The sequence below is a fragment of the Xenopus laevis genome, chromosome 1S, assembly GCF_017654675.1.
Source record: "Xenopus laevis strain J_2021 chromosome 1S, Xenopus_laevis_v10.1, whole genome shotgun sequence".
NCBI classification, from domain to species: Eukaryota; Metazoa; Chordata; class Amphibia; order Anura; family Pipidae; genus Xenopus; species Xenopus laevis.
Genome location: NC_054372.1, coordinates 27,676,295 through 27,696,745, shown reverse-complemented (window position 1 = coordinate 27,696,745; position 20,451 = coordinate 27,676,295). Strand labels below are relative to the sequence as shown.

General features: G+C 38.3%; 1 protein-coding gene across 1 annotated transcript in view; it reads left to right on the top strand.

The window, feature by feature from the left end:
• The window catches only part of corin.S (corin, serine peptidase S homeolog), an 89,792-nt gene extending 70,552 nt beyond the window's left edge, over positions 1 to 19,240 (top strand). The window contains exons 17-22 of the mRNA XM_018243131.2: positions 856 to 978; positions 3,844 to 3,893; positions 10,469 to 10,643; positions 12,834 to 13,105; positions 15,962 to 16,095; positions 18,597 to 19,240. Of these exons, the coding sequence (XP_018098620.1) occupies positions 856 to 978; positions 3,844 to 3,893; positions 10,469 to 10,643; positions 12,834 to 13,105; positions 15,962 to 16,095; positions 18,597 to 18,779 (937 nt within the window). The 3' untranslated portion in view covers positions 18,780 to 19,240. The remainder of the gene's footprint in view (positions 1 to 855; positions 979 to 3,843; positions 3,894 to 10,468; positions 10,644 to 12,833; positions 13,106 to 15,961; positions 16,096 to 18,596) is intronic.
• Positions 19,241 to 20,451: the final 1,211 nt, after the last annotated feature.

The following is a 20,451-nucleotide window of genomic DNA, read 5'->3' as shown; positions in this document are numbered from 1 at the left end:
TATACAGACTCCACTGGATCCTGTGTTGTCATGTAATCTAATGTGGATTTTATAGTTTTTGTATTGTTTAATAAAAACTTTCTCCAACTCTGCAGAACCAGTGACTGCAGCAAAATAATCCTCCAAATAGAATCCCAGTTTATCTGTTTAAATCTGTTTCTATGATCTTTTTCCCTGCAGCTGGAGTTGGAAACAGCAAAGGGGATGTAAAGGCAAAAATAAAATCCAATACAAATCTCTACACAGTCGCCGACTTCTCTACAGGGAAACAAACAAAGCTGCTTGAGTTCTGCATGGCTGGGAAGTAAGGCAGGGGCTCCCCCTGCTGTTCATAAGTATGATTGTTTCCCTGCAGAGCAGTTAGGGACCGTCTGACAATTCCTATCCAGAGCAGTAAATGAAGGGAGAATGTCACTGCATACAGTCAGGTTTCTTATAAAAACAGTACACATTTTTAATTGAAGTATATCGGAGATAGGTTTCTTTTTCAAAGAAAGTAAAAATGGTATTTTATTTTTTTGCCTTTACATGCCCTCTAACTCTACTAGAAGATCATTTAAACAATAATAAACCAAATAGGCTTGTTTTGCCTTCAATAACGATAAATTATATCTTAGTTTGGATCAAGTAGATTCCATTAAGCAAGACAGAAATAGAGTGTTAAGTTTTAAAAGAAGTGGGAATAGATGAGTACCAGACAACACACTTCCGTTTACACAAACAGAAAACATCAATATAGGTTTTTTTTTGGAACTAAATTAAATAAAATGTTTCCACTACCTATCATAGAATGCCACAGTGTTTCAGATACAGGTATAAGTAAAAAAATTTAACAACAGTCTGTGTGTGTTCCAGAGGTCCATCTACAACAGCAAAAGCAGCAGAACTTGACTACTTAGAACATAATGAATGGCTGCACCTGAAGGAAGACTGGAAAAAGCAAAACGGGTCTACATTTCATGAGCTGCTAATAAAAGGGTATGATCTTCAGAAGTAATCAATAATGTTACAGTACTAAGCTAACAATAATATTGAGGTGTTTGTGTGCCTGTTGAACTTGTGGCCTGTCAGCTTGTTCTCCATTTAATAAATCACTTCATTGAGTTTTGGACTTTTTAAGTCTCCCCATTCCCCCCATATTGCAGTAAAACACTGCTTCCTCTACGTAAACCGTGTTCCTAGAAATATCGTTTTCTTATAGTATGTGACACTAGAAAAAAAGTCCAGTTTAAAGTTACTGCTAGTAATGAGCAAATCTGTCCCTTTTCGCTTCGCTGAAAAATTCACAAAACTACGAGACAATTTGTAAAATGGCAAAAAAATTGCAAAACACAAATGGGGGAATGTAATAACAGTCAGTAAGGGAAAAAATATTCGCAATGCGAAAAGTTACACCTTTGTGCAAACGGATTTTCCATTGCAGGAATTTAATTCTGCTTTTGCAAAGCCGGAAAACTGTTTAGCGACCACTTCCAACGGTGCGAATTTTATAGTTTGCGTCAGTGCGCAGTAAATGTAATAACACTTCTTACTGAAAAAGTTGTTACGTTTGCTCCAAAAGATTACAACACCTTCATACACTTCTTAAAAGCGAGCAATGTGCAATGAAAATTTGCAATGAAATAACAGTTTAAGGAAGCGTATTACATTGCAAAATTCGAATTTAAATTCTTATTTGTGCAAATTGTTTAGCTCTTTGTGACTTTTATTACATTCCCCCACAAGTCTATGGATGACATTGTTGTCATGGAAATACATTGGATTCTATGGGAGACTTTGTCTACTGTGACTTTTTAGTCTACCGCACAACATTTTTGACTACTGTACCACGTGACAAATTTTTGGCGCCGTTCTGCAAAATGTTTCGCCGGCAGTGAAAATTTGCTACAAAACCATACATGGCAAAAAAATTCGCTCATCACTAGTTACTGCTACTGTCCTTTGTGTCCTTACATATGGGAGCTCATGAACAGTATCTGCTAATACAACTACTTCAGGGAATGCATTGCATAACTTTACTTACATTGTATAACTTTATCTGCTACAGCTAAACAAGTACCCCCAGGTCCTTCACCATCAAGGATCTCCCATTAAGGGTATAAGTAGCCTGCATATTTAAATCATATACTTCCCAACACCGAGGATGCAGGTCTCAGTGACTTGTCAAGTTTCCTTGACTGATTTTATTGTAATTTCTTTTTATTTATCATGTTGGAATGGCAGGGGGTCTTTAAGCTCCCAATAGAGCAGATAGGGGCAATATCTATGAGGTTAATCTGAAGCAGTATAGTTACTGATGGCTGCCCCACTGTCTGCTGCCCTTATTAATGCCATCTCAACACATTCTAACATACAGACAGCGGCAGACAAATCACGCCAGTCCTCTTACAGCCTTGTACAGCTGATTACACTAGTAAATAGCAGCAAAAGAAAGGTGAAAAAGATTACAAAAAGATGATGCTGAAGCGTGTTAGATAGCAACATGGAACCACATTAAAACATCCAGATGTTCCATGCACTTTAATCTTTTCCAGCCAAATCTGTTATTCCTGCTTATAAAAAATGCTGTTAATGGTGCACAGCTTGGAACTCAGTAGGAGTCTTCCCAACATTAGTTCCCTTCTTGTAATAAATGAACAACCATTGTCTGACTTATTCCTACTAATTGCTCTGTAAAAGATCTTCTTTTAAATAACCCAATATAATTTTTATATCTATCTATTATCTCTCTCTCTCTCTCTCTCTCTCTCTCTCTCTCTCTCTCTCTCTCTCTCTCTCTCTCTCTCTCTCTCTCTCTATCTATCTCTATCTATCCCTATCTATCATCATCTATCTATCTAAATTTTCAATTGGGCTGCATTTTTTCTAGTTTTTTTTTAATTATTTGCCTTCTTCTGATTCTTTCTAGCTTCCAAATGGGGGGGGGGGGTCACTGATGCCATGTAAAAAACAAATGCTCTGTAAGGCTACAAATGTATTGTTATTGTTACTTTATATTACTCATCTTTCTATGCAGATCCTCTAATATTCATATTCCAGTCTCTTACTCAAGTCAATGCATAGTTGCTAGGGTAACCCTAGCAACTAGATTACTAAAGTTGCAACTGGAGAGCTGCTGAATAAAAAGCTTAATAACACAAACACCACAAATAAAAAATGAAAACCAACTGAAAATTGTCTCAGAATATTACCCTCTACTTTATACTAAACATTATTTTAAAGGCAAACAACCCCTTTAAGTCACTAAAGATAACATTTGTTAGGTTTGTTTCACATTGGCTGACAACCAAAAACAACCTTTTTTTTTCTCCATCTCACACTTTTTTCTTCTCAGGTCATAGGGTTGCCTAGACATTCTCATGTATATAGAATACTGAGATGAATACAAATATTTTATTCAGTACCTTTACTCATGTTCCCATCCTCTCTTTTCAGGCCAACACTCTTCCCTTCAATGCCAATATTTATCAGCACAAACTAGAAGCTGATAATATAATCGGTCCAAACACACTGGCACACAACTTTTGATGAGCTTAAATACCCTTTAAAATAAAGAGGAAGGATGAATGTTTTTAATTGAGTACAATTAATTGATACCTGGTACCGTTAACTCCAATATCAAGCACATTGATTTTTGAGTCAGTTGTAGGCCTTTTTACAGTAATGCAGTGGTTACCCTATATACTCTTATTTCTGAAGTGACCATGCAGAAAATGGCCATGAGCAGGAACAAATATTTCCCAGGGAGGCCAACAAATAAATACTATTATGTAGCCTGTTTTGTATTCTTATAGGATAGGAAGACAACTTATATATTAAATATATATATATTTCATTTCCTAGGCAAGCATGCGAAAGCAGACGCAAAGTTTCACTTCTTTGTACCAAGGAAGGTAAGGACATTTTCCATACAGTGGCTTCTGTGTAGTCGTGTTCCCCTTCATTAGCTCCTCCTTCTACTGTCTCTATTTCATCATATCATGCATTCTGAATCTGTTTCCTTTCAGCAATTGGCCGATCGCTGAGCCAATCTCAGGGAATCCTGCCCAGTTTTCCTAAATTGGAAAAACTCGAATTCTAAAATTTTGACATTCAAAAGTTTAAACTGTGAGTTCATGTAGAAGTCAATGAGAGCTGTCCTAGGCAAAATTTTGTGTTTTTTTTAAGTTTTTCAATTATTTTGTAGACCCATTGAATTTGAGATTGATGCATTCAAGTTCTTTTTTAGGAACATTCTACTTTTTACTTTCTATTTTTTGAATAAATAAGCAAACATTTGAATTTGAGTTAATTTGAATTAAAGAAAAAACGTCTAAAATTCACAAATTTGTATTTTGATAAAAGGTTGGTAAAAGGTTACAGGAAATTTCAATAACAAATGGCGCACACAGTCAAAATGAGTACTACCAAAATAAATGCGTTTTCAAAAGTTGAAAAAAAGAAAATGAGAATAGGCAGGAGGGTATTCTCACATTTCACCCAATGATAAACGTGAGTTCCTCCAAAAAATAAAGCAGCAAGTAAAATAATACAAAATATTTATTAGGACATATTGGCAAAGGCCTAACGCATTTTATGCCTGTTGGGGCACTTACTCATAGGCCAGCCTATGAGTAAGTGCCCCAACAGACATGATAATTACGTTTAAGGTTACAGGAGACAAACCACCCCCTCCCACCCTTGCTTATATTTCTTTCATTCTGGTGTAGCTTAACAAACTAATACTGTTGCAGGAACCAAAAGTACCACCTTTCCTGGTAACAGTCCTTATGCTTATTAAACTATTAGTGGTCCAGTCTTCTGGCAACCCGGAAAACTATCACTATTAGCAGACATTTTCCTCTCCATATGATGCCAAAGAGTAGAGAGTAATACTACATTTTCTGAAGGCAGCACAAGGCACTAGTAATAGTACGTAGGGTCTCCAAATGTAAAGTGATTACTCACCACGAAAAGGAAGTGGCTCAGGTGCACCACCCTAAGCCCTCAGCATGGGGAGTGGACAAAACCGAAAAACCTTTTGAAGCAGACACTCAATGAAGGCAAACGTCCACCAGGCAAATGGTTCAAAGTGAAGAAGTTTATTGTGTCCACAGCCTTACGCGTTTCGTGTCATAAACACTTGATCATAGGCTCATAGGCCTATTATCGGTAAGCCACCAGAGTATACTCAGGAGAAAATGGGTTAGTTCTGTGTGCTTTTAAAAAGGGTGTATAAATAGAAACAACACAGCCAGTGGATGAGGGGATGGGATTATAGAGGACATCATCGGGTGTCCTAACAGTTGTCCCACTCAGGATAAACATATAAAACACATTATAAAATACACTCACTCTGCTTAACTACCAAACGCAACACCACATTTCTCACCCACTTACTTCGATCTTGCCCCACACCTTGTGTATTACTCCCTTCCCTTTAGACTGTATGCCTATGCATAGGGCCTTCCTCACCTCTTTGTACCTGTATTGATTGTGATGTTTGTTACTCCATATATTCTATGTATGTAATTCATGTGATGTAGTTGTATAATCACAGTTACTTTACAGTGCTACGCAATATGTTGGCGCTATATAAATACATGTTAATAATAATAAAAAAATGAATAACTTGTAAAACAGATTTATATAAACAGTGTTTAGTAATGTCAGTAGTTATAAACCATGTTTATTATGTTGCTTATGTCACATCGTTCTTTTATCATAAGAAATAATGTAGTCCCTATTTATATTAAATAAGAGACATTGGACATGACCTTGGAGATCCACGGATAAAAAAAATACACCAACGTTGGTCTTGTGTTTTCATATGGCAATGAAATTCCAGGGTGACGTCTAATATTCTTATATTTTACATTCATTATTATATGCTGTGGCGATGATTTGACAACTGGCTTACACATGGAGATCCTTTCTCCTAAATACCATTTTCTCTTAGGGTCTTTGGACTTCCCAATAGCACGCTTATACTCATGATTACCTTCCTTCACCTGTTATTGGTTGCCCTCTTTGCCCCTGAACTCTTTGAAGCCATATTCTGTATTCTAAGAATATGTCGTAATTAAGACACTCTGGTCCGCTGCACTTCCAGCGAAGTCAAGTATGACTTGGACATAAGAGGTGAAGAGGGTGGATTTTTGTAATTCATACGTATGCAAACTCACAAAAAACAAGATAGAAATCCACAAGAATAAAGGTAGAAACAGACAAGGAATCCACAGTGCTTAATTTGAAATCAACCCTTATTGGTGTTCATATCACAACATGTTTCGGGAAAAAGATAGAAAATGACTAAGCAGAATTGTAATGGCAGAGAAGTTTCAGGTTTTACAAAAAATATATAATTTTTTTTCATTATTCCTACCACTCTTTCTTTTCTATTTTAAATCTTACTAGTCTGGAAATGGAGCAGAATAAAATGAAATATTTGTTGTTCTCTTCACATGAGATTATTGATTCAGTAGAATTGCTAACTCTTTCAGAGGAGGTCACTTACTTTGCTGAAGGAGACAGTAGGATGAAAAGAAGGCTTTGAAGGAAAACGTAACTCAAATCAAAATTCACAGCAGTGTACTCATGTTTAAGTGGCTTAAAATGCAGCCATTTTTCAGCCACAATCAGGTCAGGTGAAGAACCTTTTTAATAAATGAATTATTCTGATATGAGATCCATTAATCAAAATGAATGACCTAGAGAGAAGATACATATATTGGAGAAAATGGAGTTTAGCATTAGTGCTTATAAAGTCAAATTGAAGGGCAGTAATAGAGATTCAAAGTTTAAAATAAATCACATGCTGCCCCAATAAGAAGTAAACTAATAATATTATTAGAGCCATAATACTCAGCTGAGTGAAATTGCTTTTCTTTATAAATTACATTATTGCGCACATTTACCTAGGGTCGATTATCAAGGGTTATTTAACCCTCGATATTCGACCGTCGAAGTAAAATCCGTCGACTTCGAATATCAAAGTCGAAGGATTTAGCGCTATTCTTACGATTGAACAATCAAAGGAATAATCGTTTGATCGAACGATTAAATCCTTCGAAGCGAATGTTTCGAAGGATTTTAATCCATCGATCAAAGGATATTCCTTCAAACAGAAAATTGTTAGGAAGCCTATGGGACCTTCCCCATAGGCTAACATTGGCCTTGGTAGGTTTTAGGTGGCGAACTAGGGGGTCGAAGAATTTTGAAGAGACAGTACTTCGACTATCGAATGGTTGAATAGTCAAACGATTTTTAGTTCGAAACGTTCGATTCGAAGTCGTAGTAGTAGTCGAAGGTCAAAGTAGCCAATTCGATGGTCGAAGTAGCCATATTCGACCATTCGAAATTCAAAGTATTTTTTCTTCTATTCCTTCACTCGAACTAAGTAAATGGGCCCCTTTATGTTTTTGCCCTTGCATGGCTAACCTATCTATATAGGCCTATCAGTTCTAATATTTTTTTTTTATTGACATCTGTATAGTAGTTTTAAAGGAACTCATACTGACAACATTGAACCCTCCCTTGAAAGGGCTGTAAATGACATGGTCATATGACTATTCATATTTTGCTATGCTAAATACATCATTATGCACTAGGTGTCATGATGGCTTATAACAGTACAACTTGTGCCTTAAATTTGTCAGGGCTGCAAGGCCTTCAGGTCCTGGAAGTTGGTACTTCGTAGAAAGTGTGACTCTGAGGAACAGGCCAAAGTCAAATAGTGTAGTGTTCAAGGGATTAAAAGGCTCATAGTAAATATACATTCTATGGTCAAGGAAGGCAACAATCAGGACAGTCAGGAACAGGCAGGGAGTATCACATTTGGTATCTCAAAACCCAGAACAGATGCCAGGGTTCCAGTCATAACTCACGCTTCTGCCTATCATGTCAGGAGGAGCCCTTCACTACTTAGATCCCATAGACAGGCAAAGAACTGAAGACAATAGGCAAATAGTACTCTATGCCTTATGCATTTCCAAATGTTATGGGCATTTACTCATAGACTGAACCAATAGCACCCTATTAAGGTGGATCAGTCCTGAACCAGTACCACCCAAGTTGTGTGGGTGCCCTAACATTCCGCCATTCTCCCCCAGCTAATACATCTGATAAGCTTCCATGCTCGACTTTGCCCACTGGTTGCACCTCCCAGGCAGCCACCTCTCTTGCCTACCACTATTACTGGCCCTAAATCTAAATCACAGACCCCAGAGATGCATGGGAACCAAGCATGGGAACCAAGGGTACATATGCACCTCCAATACCCAGACAGTATATGTACACTACAGCCTACTTTGATAATGTGGAAGCTACATATTTAATTCTCTGGTATCACTTTTGTGCTTGTTCATTTTGTGTTCTCAGAATTTGCCAGGAATCAAGTTGGTTTTCCTGGGATTTTATTTCAAACAGTGATACTCTTTACTGCATTTGAAAGTAAAACCATCTGCACTCTAATATCTTGGAATTAAATGCTTCTGAATGTAGCGAAGTTTAAAGAATGTGACCTTTGTTGGAGAGCAGTAATATGTAGCAGCAGAGGCATCTGTGTGAAATATATTTACATTGCTAATATTTACACAGTCCAACATCATAGCAAGTTGGTATATAGGATAACAGTTATCCCCGTGAAATGAAATGTGGTTCTCTGAACAACCATGCAGCGTGCATAGAAATCGTGAAATTTAATTCATTTGTCTGGAGGCCTGAGGGTGATTAAGTACAACATACACTTGACACTTGAGGTAATGCCTTCATGGGAATCTTCTATGGAACGGCACCGTTGTCTGTAGTTTATAGTGTGTTAGCATATAATTGCCATGGTTATAAAGATACAGTTTTACTAACATAAGTAAACCTGCACCACTTCAGGGACACATAGAAGTCAATCAGCAATAAACTTTAATTGGCATAGTGAAGTCAAACTAATGAAATAAAATGAACGATTGGATTACTGCACCTAGTCATAACATTTGTAGGGTGTTGCCACCTGACCTGTAATCTTGTCCTATGCATATAAATGGAGCATGTTGTGTGGTGTTTGATACGGGGTCTGTCAACAATCAGTGTAGTATAACCTCCAACTGTCATGTTTGGTATATGCCATTTATATACGCTGTATGGAAACATCCATGTGTCCATGCCTTTAGAATGCAGGAGGACAAGAAACATTCTATCTCAGATCTAAAATGTAGGCCGACAATCTGAAATAGTAAGTAGGTAATCCCAGGTAACCAGAAAAAAAAAATACAGACTATTTGCTAATTGTCTTACTGCTGTCTACATAATTCATTCAATAATTAATTGAATTAATTTTATGGTGAACAGCTTTTTTAAGAAGCTGTAACTTAAGTACTAACAGTTGCATAAGGAATACAATAAAACAGGGCCGGGCCAGGCCAAGCCAACCAGGCGCCCTAGGCAACCCGGCCGACCAGACTGCCACCAACTGTGTGCAAGCCCTAATGTGTGCGTCTGATCAAGACAAGTTACAGATCGGCGGTGAGGGAGGGAAGGAGGGAAAGGAGGGGGGACGAGGGAGGGAGGGAGGGAAAGGAGGGGGAGGAGGGAGGGTAAGGAGAAGGAGGAGAAAGGGGAAGAAGGGGGAGGAGGAAGGAGGGGGAGGAAGAAGGGGAAGAGGTGGAGGAGAGAGGGGAAGAAGGTGGAGGGGAGTGAAGGAGAGGAGACTAGAGAGAGGTAGAGAGGGCAGCGAACATGGACTGGGGGTAGGCAGAAGAAGCTTAGTACCTGCCAAGTGCCCCCTTATAGTTGCGCCCTAGGTAGGTGCCTCTTCTGTCTACCACTAGTTCTGGCCCTGTTACCAAAAATGAAGACACAGAGGAGGCCCGTGATCACAGGAACATTTCTACAGGTCATGGTGATTCTAATATCCTTATAAAGGGTATTTTATTTATATTATATATACAATTGAAATGTGTCATGTGACACAAGTGATGTCAGCAAGCACCAATTATGAATGTTTACTTCGTGCACTTTTACAGTTTATTGTGTTAATAGAATAGTAATTGTGCCATTTGAACTTTTACCAAGGATATTTTCAGGCCAAGATGGGTCTGGGGCCAAGTTAAGTTCCCCTTGACCCTATATTAAACATCATATTAGTTTTCGGCAAAACTATACTAGGGGTATATTTATCGCCATAGTCCTCTAGAGTGAAATTCCACTCTCAATACATTTCTATGGGATTTTTAAAAGAATATTTATCAAAGGATGAACTTTCACTTTCCCCCATTGATAAATACTCTTTTAAAATCCCATAGAAAAGAATGGAGAGTGGCGGAATTTCACTTTAGCAGACTGTGGCAATTTTTAACTTTACTCTTTGATAAATATACCCTCATAAGTAAAACAGATTTGGGTAATTTTGTTCAGATTATATCAAGGGTAGATAAAATTAAAGTATACAGAGTGATGCAAATAACTGATGTGTACATTCAACTGTTATTATCATTAGATTGTGGGCGCCGCCCTGCTGCGAGAATGAGCAAACGGATACTTGGTGGAAGGACCAGCAGGCCTGGACGCTGGCCGTGGCAATGTTCCCTACAGAGTGATCCAAGTGGGCATATATGTGGCTGTGTACTGATAGGAAAAAAATGGGTGCTTACCGTGGCACATTGCTTTGAGGGGTGAGTGCCTATTGTTTTGAGTCATTTTGAATAACAGATGAATATTGGTTTAGATCAGCAACTACTGATCAATTCACATCAATTATAATAATTGAAGCAAGTTTTAAAATGCAAATATAATGTTAAACAATGTACAGGTATGGCACCAGATATCCAGAATGCTCAGGACCTGGGGGTTTTTAAATAAGGGATTTTTCTGTAATTTGGATTTCCATTCCTTAAGTCTTCTATAAAAATCATTTAAACATTAATTAAACCCAACAGAATTGTTTTGCCTTCAATAAGAATTCATTATATCTTAGATGGGATTTATTAAATTTTGAAAAATTTGAATTATTTGATTAAAATGGAGTCTATCGGAGATGGCCTTCTCGTAATTTGGAGCTTTCTGGATAACGGACTTCCAGATAATGGATCCCATAACTGTACTTAGAAGCAAGCAGAAGGCAACATTCAGTCAGAGCATATACATTGTATTCTTAGCACCAAAATTCACTATGTGGTCAAAAGCATGTGGGCACAAGCCTGTCCAGCATCGCATTCTGAAACCAGTTTAATTAATACAAAGTTGGTCCTCCCAAGAATGGACACTGATGTTGGGGATCAGGCCTGGCTTGAGGCTCCCAATTGTTCTGTGGATTCGCCATTAAGTTGTCCACGTTGGCTGAATTTATATCTTTCAGCAACCACATTTACGCTTGGCACGAAAAAGTTCTTTAAAGCAATAAGTGCAGTTTCATAAGTCTCATCAGCTAATGGTAATGTATAGAATATATGCTGTCCCTCTGCTCCCAGGCAGTGAATAAGTAAAGCACGCTTTCTAGCAGCAGAAATCTCCCCTTGGTCAGCAGAAATAATGTAATTTTCAAACATACGGATCTAAGCAGTAAAAGGTATGGTAGGCTCACCAGGGTTTGGGAGAAAAGCTGCTGCAGAGGTAGAAGAGACATCATGTCGCCAATTTGTTATGTTTTGGTAGCCGAGGATGAGAAGAGTATAACAGTGCTTTATTAGCAGGTTCATGCAGTCATTACACTTCAATAGTAACTAATACTTTTAAGCAGTATAGAAAGTACTATGTACACAGTATAACTCTTGTGCACAGTGACACCTATAGGCCCTTTGTAAAAACACCACACAGTTCATCCCACAGGTGTTTATTTGGCTAAGGTCATGGTTCTGTGTAAACTGGTAAAGTTCTTCCACTCCCCTCACTCCTGCAAACCCTTTGTGTATAGACATTGCTTTGTGCATCTGGAATTATTGAGCTGAAACAGGAAAGGGCCTATCCAAAAGATTTTATGATATAGTGGCACCTGTTTCAGCAACGGTGGTTGTGGCTGATATAGCCAATTCCAATACTTAGAGAGGGTGTCCACAAACCTTTGGTCATATAGTGTATTTATCATATTATTCACAACAAAGTGACAATGATGGTGGGTAAAGTGCAGTACTGAGCTTGAAGGGCTAAAATCAGAATACTATCTTAGCAATATATTATTTTTGCCTGATATCAATTCATGCTCTGACCTTCCTAACTGACACCCTCTTTTCAGTAAGCCCCACTGCTTTTTAATGATACAGTACCTTAAAAGGATGATTGGTAGGTACACTGAGGTTCTAGGTTGGTGTAAAAATGTATATACAGTATATATACCTGTGTAAGACAAATAATGTAACAGAATAATTGTTTCTTTCTTTGGCCCAACATTTATTCTTAATTTGATTTTTAATAGTCCAAAAACTGCCGTAGAAACTACTTGGCTGGCTGTAGAGCAGTAAGATGTGTAATAGGGAGATACTGAGTTTATAAATGAATGTTCTGTGCCTGATACATGTAGGCTTCTTAATGGAACATTAAATTCCCCCCTTGGATTGGCACCCCAGACTTTCTGTTTGGTTCCAGCCCTGGAACAGATATTTTTGGGCTAAGATTAAGCTCTGCACTACAGTTGCATCCTGGGAACATATTGTGGCTCCCCAGTATCAAAAATTATGAGTTTGGTGGTTATATTTATTATTTTGTACATGTTTGGTAGAGCATTTTAGAAAGTGTTGATGGATATGGCACTTGATTATGACCCCTTAGTAGCAAATTAAATGCATATTTGAAAATGTATTAAAGCACAGAATGGAATTTATATAAGAGTGAGATAACTGATTTTGCTGTATGTGTTCGATGTGGTATAGGAGAGAAAGTGCCGCAGTGTGGAAGGTTGTATTCGGAATAAACAACTTGGATCACCCATCAGATTTTGCGCAGACCCGTCTGGTGAAGAAAATAATCCTCCACCCACGCTTCAACAGAGCTGTAGTAGACTATGACATTAGCATTGTAGAATTAAATGAGGACATCACAGAGACCAGTTATGTACGACCCGTGTGCTTACCGACTAAGGGACAGTTGATAGAACCAGATACATATTGTTACATCACAGGCTGGGGCCACATGGGTACCAAAAGTAAGTATTGTGCCAAAAACTCTATCATTTATGCAATTGTTGAAAGTGAACAGCAGGGCATGGGTGAAAGCAGAACAATCCTGTTTTCATTTAGCTGTATTAGCTGTATTCATAACATTCCAAATTAGCTGCATCGTTAACATTTCATTTAGCTGCATCGTTAACATTTCATTTAGCTGCATCGTTAACATTTCATTTCTGAATGATAATACACTCAAATCAAACTATTCAGCCCCAACTGTCAGTTACAGATTTGTGCCTGTTATATTGTTTAGGTCTAAATTTGCTCTGCTTCATGCATGTCAGCAGAACATATTTCAGTTTGGAATATTTCTCTGTTGAAATATGTGGTGTTTTGTGATTTATACCCACAGTCCAATTTCTCAAAGTATTTTTTCTTCTTAGTTTCTAAGATTTTCAGATATATATCACTAACATATGTAATTATCATTTTGCATGGTTATGCTAATATTATACAGGTATGAGACCTGTTATCAGGAATGCTCGGGACCTGGGGTTTTCTGGATAAGGGATCTTTCTGTAATTTGTATCTTCATGCCTTAAGTCTACTAGAAAATCATGAAAACATTAAATAAACCCAATAGGCTGGTGTTGCCTCCAAAAAGGATTAATTATATCTTAGTTTGGATCAAGAAAAATGTACTGTTTCATTGTTACAGAGAAAAAGAAAATACTTTTTTACAATTTGAATTATTTGGATAAAATGGAGTCTATAGCCAACAACATTTCCATATTTCGGCGCTTTCTGGATAACGGGTTTCCGGATCACGGATCCCATACCTGTATTGTTTTATATTCAAATCACATTATCTCTTGCCCTAGAGCAGATTATGACTTACTGAGATTTATACTGAGATTTATACTGAGATTTATACTGAGATTTATACTGAGATTTATACTGCTCTGATCCCTCTGTGCAACGTTTTGGCATCTTGGAATGGGATTATGACACAAAAGAAGGACCATGGTAGGTGATAAGGAAGCTTCTAACCATCCTATCGTAGATAAACTGGCTGTTTAGGAAACAATTATACAGTTATTGGGGAAATAGAGCAAATTTTAAATAAATACACATTTCATTAATATTACCAATGCTGACATAAATTGAAAGTATCACTCTTTAAAGAGCTAATATTGTTATCAGTGACATTTTTTGGCTGGGAAATTGACAAAATGTCTAGCCCCATGTCAGATTTCAAAATTGAATATAAAAAAATCTGTTTGCTCTTTTGAGAAATGGATTTCAGTGCAGAATTCTGCTGGGGCAGCACTATTAACTGATTCATTTTGAAAAAAAAAATGTTTTTCCCATGACAGTATCCCTTTAAGTCTTCTTCCTGAAAGGCATATACAGTAGTATTTTTTATAGCCAAGAGGTTTTAACAGCAATTGACATTGACATTGACAAGTGTTTTTGTTGCCAACAGCATAATCTGATAAAGCAATTCCATAGAGACATACATTTCTCCTGAAAAATAAAATAGCTTTACATCTTTTTCTAGAAGGGATTTTTGTTCAACTTTATGATCATAACTTTGTAACTGAAAACCCCTGTTTCGTAAACACATGCACTTGCATATCTACTGAATTACTTATGAGACAGGGGACCAGGGAATGTGCATTGAAAAGTAGCACTTCCATTATACTTAAATATACTTTAACTTATCCTTTTGAGTGCTCCCACAACCCCCTATTTTTGTATATGCTAATAACATTGGTCAGCTGGTAACCCTAGTTCCAAGGCCTTCACATTTTGCTTATAAAGGTAGCTATTATTCAACATCTTTATCCCCTAGACTGGAGTTTTTAGATTCTAAGGGGAAAATGTGGTCCAAAATATGGACATGACTTACCTTTAGTTCATAATACTGAAACACATACAGTAAGTAGTCCTACCAGTCACACTGCTGTAGTTCTGGGCGATCCAATGTACAGTAAATAAGCACTCATCCTATAAGATTGCTCCTTAATTTGGCTTCTGAGCCCCCATTTAAAATATTAAGACCTAAGATGTGCATTTTCTACAGTTTGGCAGCCTGTGGATTAAACAGTAACATCTATTGCGAGAGAGAAGTTATAGGTCATTATAACCTTGCAATGCAAGTAAATACATTTAGGAGTTAGTTATTAAAGTTTAGCAGCATTCTTCAAGTGCTAAAAACATGGCCACCAATTATTTAATTTTTTTTTTTTGTTAATGCCATTATAGATAAATTGCAATTTCAGCATCAGGTGAGAAGCAGAACCTGCTGGGAAGCCCATAAAAATTGCACAAAAATCCCCGCAATATTTCTGTTTTCCACCTTCAATGTGGTAACATAGTAACATAGTAAGTAAGGTTGAAAAAAGACACACGTCCATCAAGTTCCAGCTTTTTTTTTTTTGCAATCTGCCTAACTGCCAGTTGATCCAGAGGAAGGCAAAAAACCCATCTGAAGCCTCTCCACTTTGCCTCAGAGGGGGAAAAAATTCCTTGCTGACTCCAAAATGGCAATTGGACCAGTCCCTAGATCAACTTGTACTATGAGCTATTTTCCATAACCCTGTATTCCCTCACTTGCTAAGCACCATCCAACCACTTCTTAAATCTATCCAATGTATCAGCCTGTACAACTGATTCAGGGAGAGAATTCCACATCTTCACAGCTCTCACTGTAAAAAAAACCCTTCCGAATCTTAGTATTTCAACCTTTATGGAGGCTTAAAAACACCTTTATGCAGACATAGGGGTCACGTGTGAGATGTAGTTCCATAGCATTGTCTGTGGTTTATGTAATGACTTTTCTACATTAGAGAGAAAAAAAGAGAATATTTATTGGAATCACTTTCTTTCAGTGCCTTTTAAGTTGCAAGAAGGGGAAGTTCGGGTTATTTCCTTGGAACGCTGTCAATCCTATTTTGATATGAAGACAATAACATCCAGTATGCTGTGTGCTGGCTACGAGTCTGGAACAATCGATTCCTGCATGGTAAAGTGCCCTGTTTTTGTTATGGATGTTGCCTCCGCAAACCAATTTCTTTAATATGAAGGCAAGGGATAGAAGGCACTGTCTGGCGCCATCACATCTAATGATGTTCCCTGACAGTAGAAAGGCATTGTAAAGTCGTGGCTAATGAGCTTGGACAAGCAAATAAAAGTATGCTATGCTATGCCGAGAAGCTTCCTTTATTTGTGGATTGTTAAAATGGCAAATAAATCTCCAGCCACAGTATAGTTTATTCTGCTTATTAAAGGTCAGGCCTGTGGTACCATTTCCCACGAACTGCAGCACTATACCATCATTGAATAATATAAACTTTAAAGGAGAAGGAAAGGCATCCTGCACTTGAGGGTGCCAAATGTTAGGCACCCCCAAGTGATTGTATTGACTTACCTGAAATCCCAGGGCCAGTGCTTCACCGAAAACTTCACGGGCCCGGGGTTATACCAGTGAGCACCACAGAGCGATCCTCTTCCAGCTTCTTCTTTCTTTAAATTCCCGGGGCAAACGCATGCACAGTTGAATGAAATAGCTGACTTTTTAGTTAAAGACATCTGCAGAGAATAAATGTTCTGTATATTTAATCAAATGTAGACTTGTATATTAAAGGCAGCTTAATACAACACAGATCTTTTTAGATGTCAATGGGATGCTGGAAGTTGGTGGGCTGCAGGTTTAAGACAAAGATTAATATTTTCAATACATTATAGATAGATCAATTATAATAGATAACAAAAAAACACTTAAGCTTCTCAAGCAAGGGTGTGTGAGACCCTTGGGGGTTATTTATTAAAGTCTGATTTTTCTGCTCTGACTTTTAAAAGGGAAAACCACCATTTTTTCATAGGAAAAAAAACCTTTTCGTGATTTATTAAATCCAGATGGTACTGGGTTTTTTTCAGATTTCTTGGTTTTCGGGCGTCACATCCGAAAAAAAAAGTTGCAGGTTTCAGGAGTCAAATCTGAAAAAGTCGCAGTATTTTGATGACAAATGCGAAAAATTTGTACAGTATGGATTTTTAAATGATTTTATCGATTTTTTTCAGAAACATTTATTGATAAATAGGGGGGGAAGTCTGTGTGGATTTGGTAGGAGTAGTTTTCAGAAAATAGTGAGACATTTTTTGGATTTTGATAAATAACCCTTGGTATGAGAGGATGATACATTAATGGATGGAAACATATAAAAAGCAAAGATTTAAAACCACTTCTGTTTACACTGCTGCATAACCTATTGATGATGACTAAACCATGTCTGGCATGGTGCCAAGCTATTGCGAATTGCTAATGTGTGTGAGGGCTACTCACCCTGGTAGTCTAGTGGGCCGCCGCGCTCTCGGCAGGGACGCCCGCCACGACGGTCTTCCTCCTCTCATGCGCCGGATCTCTAGTGCGCGCCGCGCCTCTGCTAGAATTAAAGGCGCAGTCGCACTGGCGTGATGACGCCAGCGTGCATAGGCGCGAATTTTTGGCTGATTTGACTACGCTTTCTGCCTACGCCTTGTACCAAAAGACTTTGCATTACCATCGTGCCACTTTGCTCGTTCAGAACCTTTCGCTTGGCACCTCTCTTAATAAGACCTGGCGGCATCCGATTAGCTGAGGGCTCCTACCGAGGTGAAAGGCGGCTGTTAAAGGCGGAAGCAAGAGCCGAGAACAGGGTGCTTAGCATTGGTTCTGAATTTAGGGTGCTGACCGTGACAATGTGATGCCATTATTCAAAAAGTGATCCCATGCTTAGCCAGGAAACTATAGGCCTGTAAAATTGACATCAATGGAAAGAAAACATTCAGACAGGGAAGTCCTGAGTGTGGCTCTCTTTTTTGCAAATACAGATATTCCAATGGAGACACCATTGAAACCCTGTTATGGAAAGTGTTTACTTTGGAAGAAAAGGTATAATCATTGGAGGGTGCCCTAAGTGATTATATTATCTTACCCCCAACTGGTGCTCCTGTTTTCTGAAAACTGCACTAGCCGGGGTACTACTGTTGGAGGGCCACATAACCATCTTCTTCTCCAAGAGATCCCTTGTGACTGTTGTTTACTGTAAAGTGAAAAGCTCAACTTTGCACACCTGGCCTGGGATCATACAGGGATCCACAAGGAGATGTAATGCTCCTATACTAGTATCCCGGGCCGGTGTAGTTTTCAGTTAACAGGAGCACCGGCCCAGGGTCTCAGGTAAGCAATTATAATCACTGGGGATGTCTAACAAATTGCTCCCCTCCAAATGATTATTCCTTTACTTTTTTTTTTAATAAAACTAATAATAAAAAATAAAGTATCAATAAAATAATTGTATATGTTTTTAGGCAATTATAAGGATGTAGCTAAAATAGCAGAGTCTTAACTTAATATAGTGTCCCTTGATCTACAACTCCCAGAATGTTCCAAGAGTCCTAGGCTGGACATCTGGATACTGTTGCATGAATAAAATGTTCCAATGTTTTCCTGTAAATAAACGTTTGCGTTGTGTTTTTTCACAGGGAGACAGTGGAGGGCCCCTTGTTTGTGAACAGCCAGGAGGAAAATGGACGCTGTATGGTCTCACATCTTGGGGATCTGTATGTTTTTCCAAGGTTTTAGGACCCGGAGTCTACAGCAATGTGTCTCATTTTGTTGAGTGGATTGAAAGACAAATATACATTCACAGTTTCCTAACCAGCTGAAGACTGTGCTGTACCAGAACATCGCCTTAGCCTCATGTGAGATTTCATGTGAGGACATTTTTTTGTGAATAGCAATGAGAATGATATATTTTTGTCCTTGGTATTCTGTATTTCAGTCTGAAATATTAGAAATGTTGTATATAAGTGTTCATTCGGAATTATTTCTGTGTGTATCCGATTCCTAAGTTCCTAACACAGAAAACTTTATTTTGTATTGCTCTGTGGGAAGGGACTGTATCCAGGGTTGGACTGGGCCGGCTGGACACCAGGAAAAAACCCAGTGGGTCCCGCCAACCCAGGCCTGTTCCCATCACCTTGTCAGGAACCTTTGGCGCTCTGCTTCCACCCCTGATTGCCGCCATTAGGAGGATGTATCAGGTGCACAGCTGCTTTGTAGCCATGGGTGCAGCCATTCAAGCACAGGATACACAGTAGATAACAAAAAAGTTCTGAAGAATCCCATTGTATACTACAGAGCTTATCTGTTATCTGTTGTGTATCCTGTGCCTTTTCTATTTTTCAGCTTTGAATAGCTGCCCCCATGGCTACACAGCAGCTATAGTATATAAACTATAGTAGCGTTTATGAAGTTTATGAAGCAAACACACCAGTTGTACCAGTGCAGAGCAAATGTACAATATATTTTCATTAATTGAAAACACTTTCATTTGTTGGTGTTACTGTTCATTTAAGAGTACATGTGTCTAAAGGGAAAGTAAATAGAATTTTTGGTTTATAGTTTATAGATTATTTGCTTGCCTTGTACATTTTGGTAATATGGTAATTTTTTTTAATTGAAGGAAGAACCTAATGTTTCAGCTAATTTTTATGGTGTTATTGGCAATTTAAAGTTGATACCTTAAAGCATTGCCCCCAACATGTTCTTCACCAACCCCTTGGATGCTGCTCCCAGTGGCCTCACAGTAGGTGCTTATTTTTGAATTTAAGGCAAGTTTTGGTTGCATACAAACCATGTATACTGCCAAACATATTCTCTGTTTTTCTTGCTCGTGTTGTTTTCCAACTTTTCTTACATTTGAATGTGGCTCACGGGTAAAGGTTGGGGATCCTGCCTTAGGGTAAAGGCACACGTTAAGATTTGGGGAGATTTAGTCACCGGCCACAAATCGCCTCTTCTTTGGGTGACTTATCTCCCCGAAAAGCCTTCCTGCCGACTAGAATCTAAATTGCTGGTGGGATCGCACTCGGAGTGCTACGTTTTGTGAGGCAACTTCGGAAAATGAAGCACTCCGAGTGCCATTCCGCCGCTGATTTAGATTGTAGCCGGTGGGAAGGATTTTTGGGGAGATTAGTCGCCCGAAGAAGAGGCAATTTGTCGCTGGGCGACTAAATCTCTGCGAATCTTAGCGTGTGCCTTTACCTTTAAAGAGTTAGTAAAAAATCTTTACAAGCAGTAAACATGCATTTGTCTGCTGTTTCAAAGGAAACATCTTGTAGGAACCACATTCAGATCTTACTCTGGACCTCTAACACAGGCCTGCTGCAAACCCCAAAAAGACATTTAGTAGGAGTGTTTAGTCCGTTCCTGGACTGAGATAATCAAGTGCATGGATATAAGATGTTTCCTGAGAAGGCACACAAAAAGAATTCCATAAAGGGCGATAAGCTTTAGTTTTGAAAGGAGGCTACATGCTTATTAAGAGATATTAAA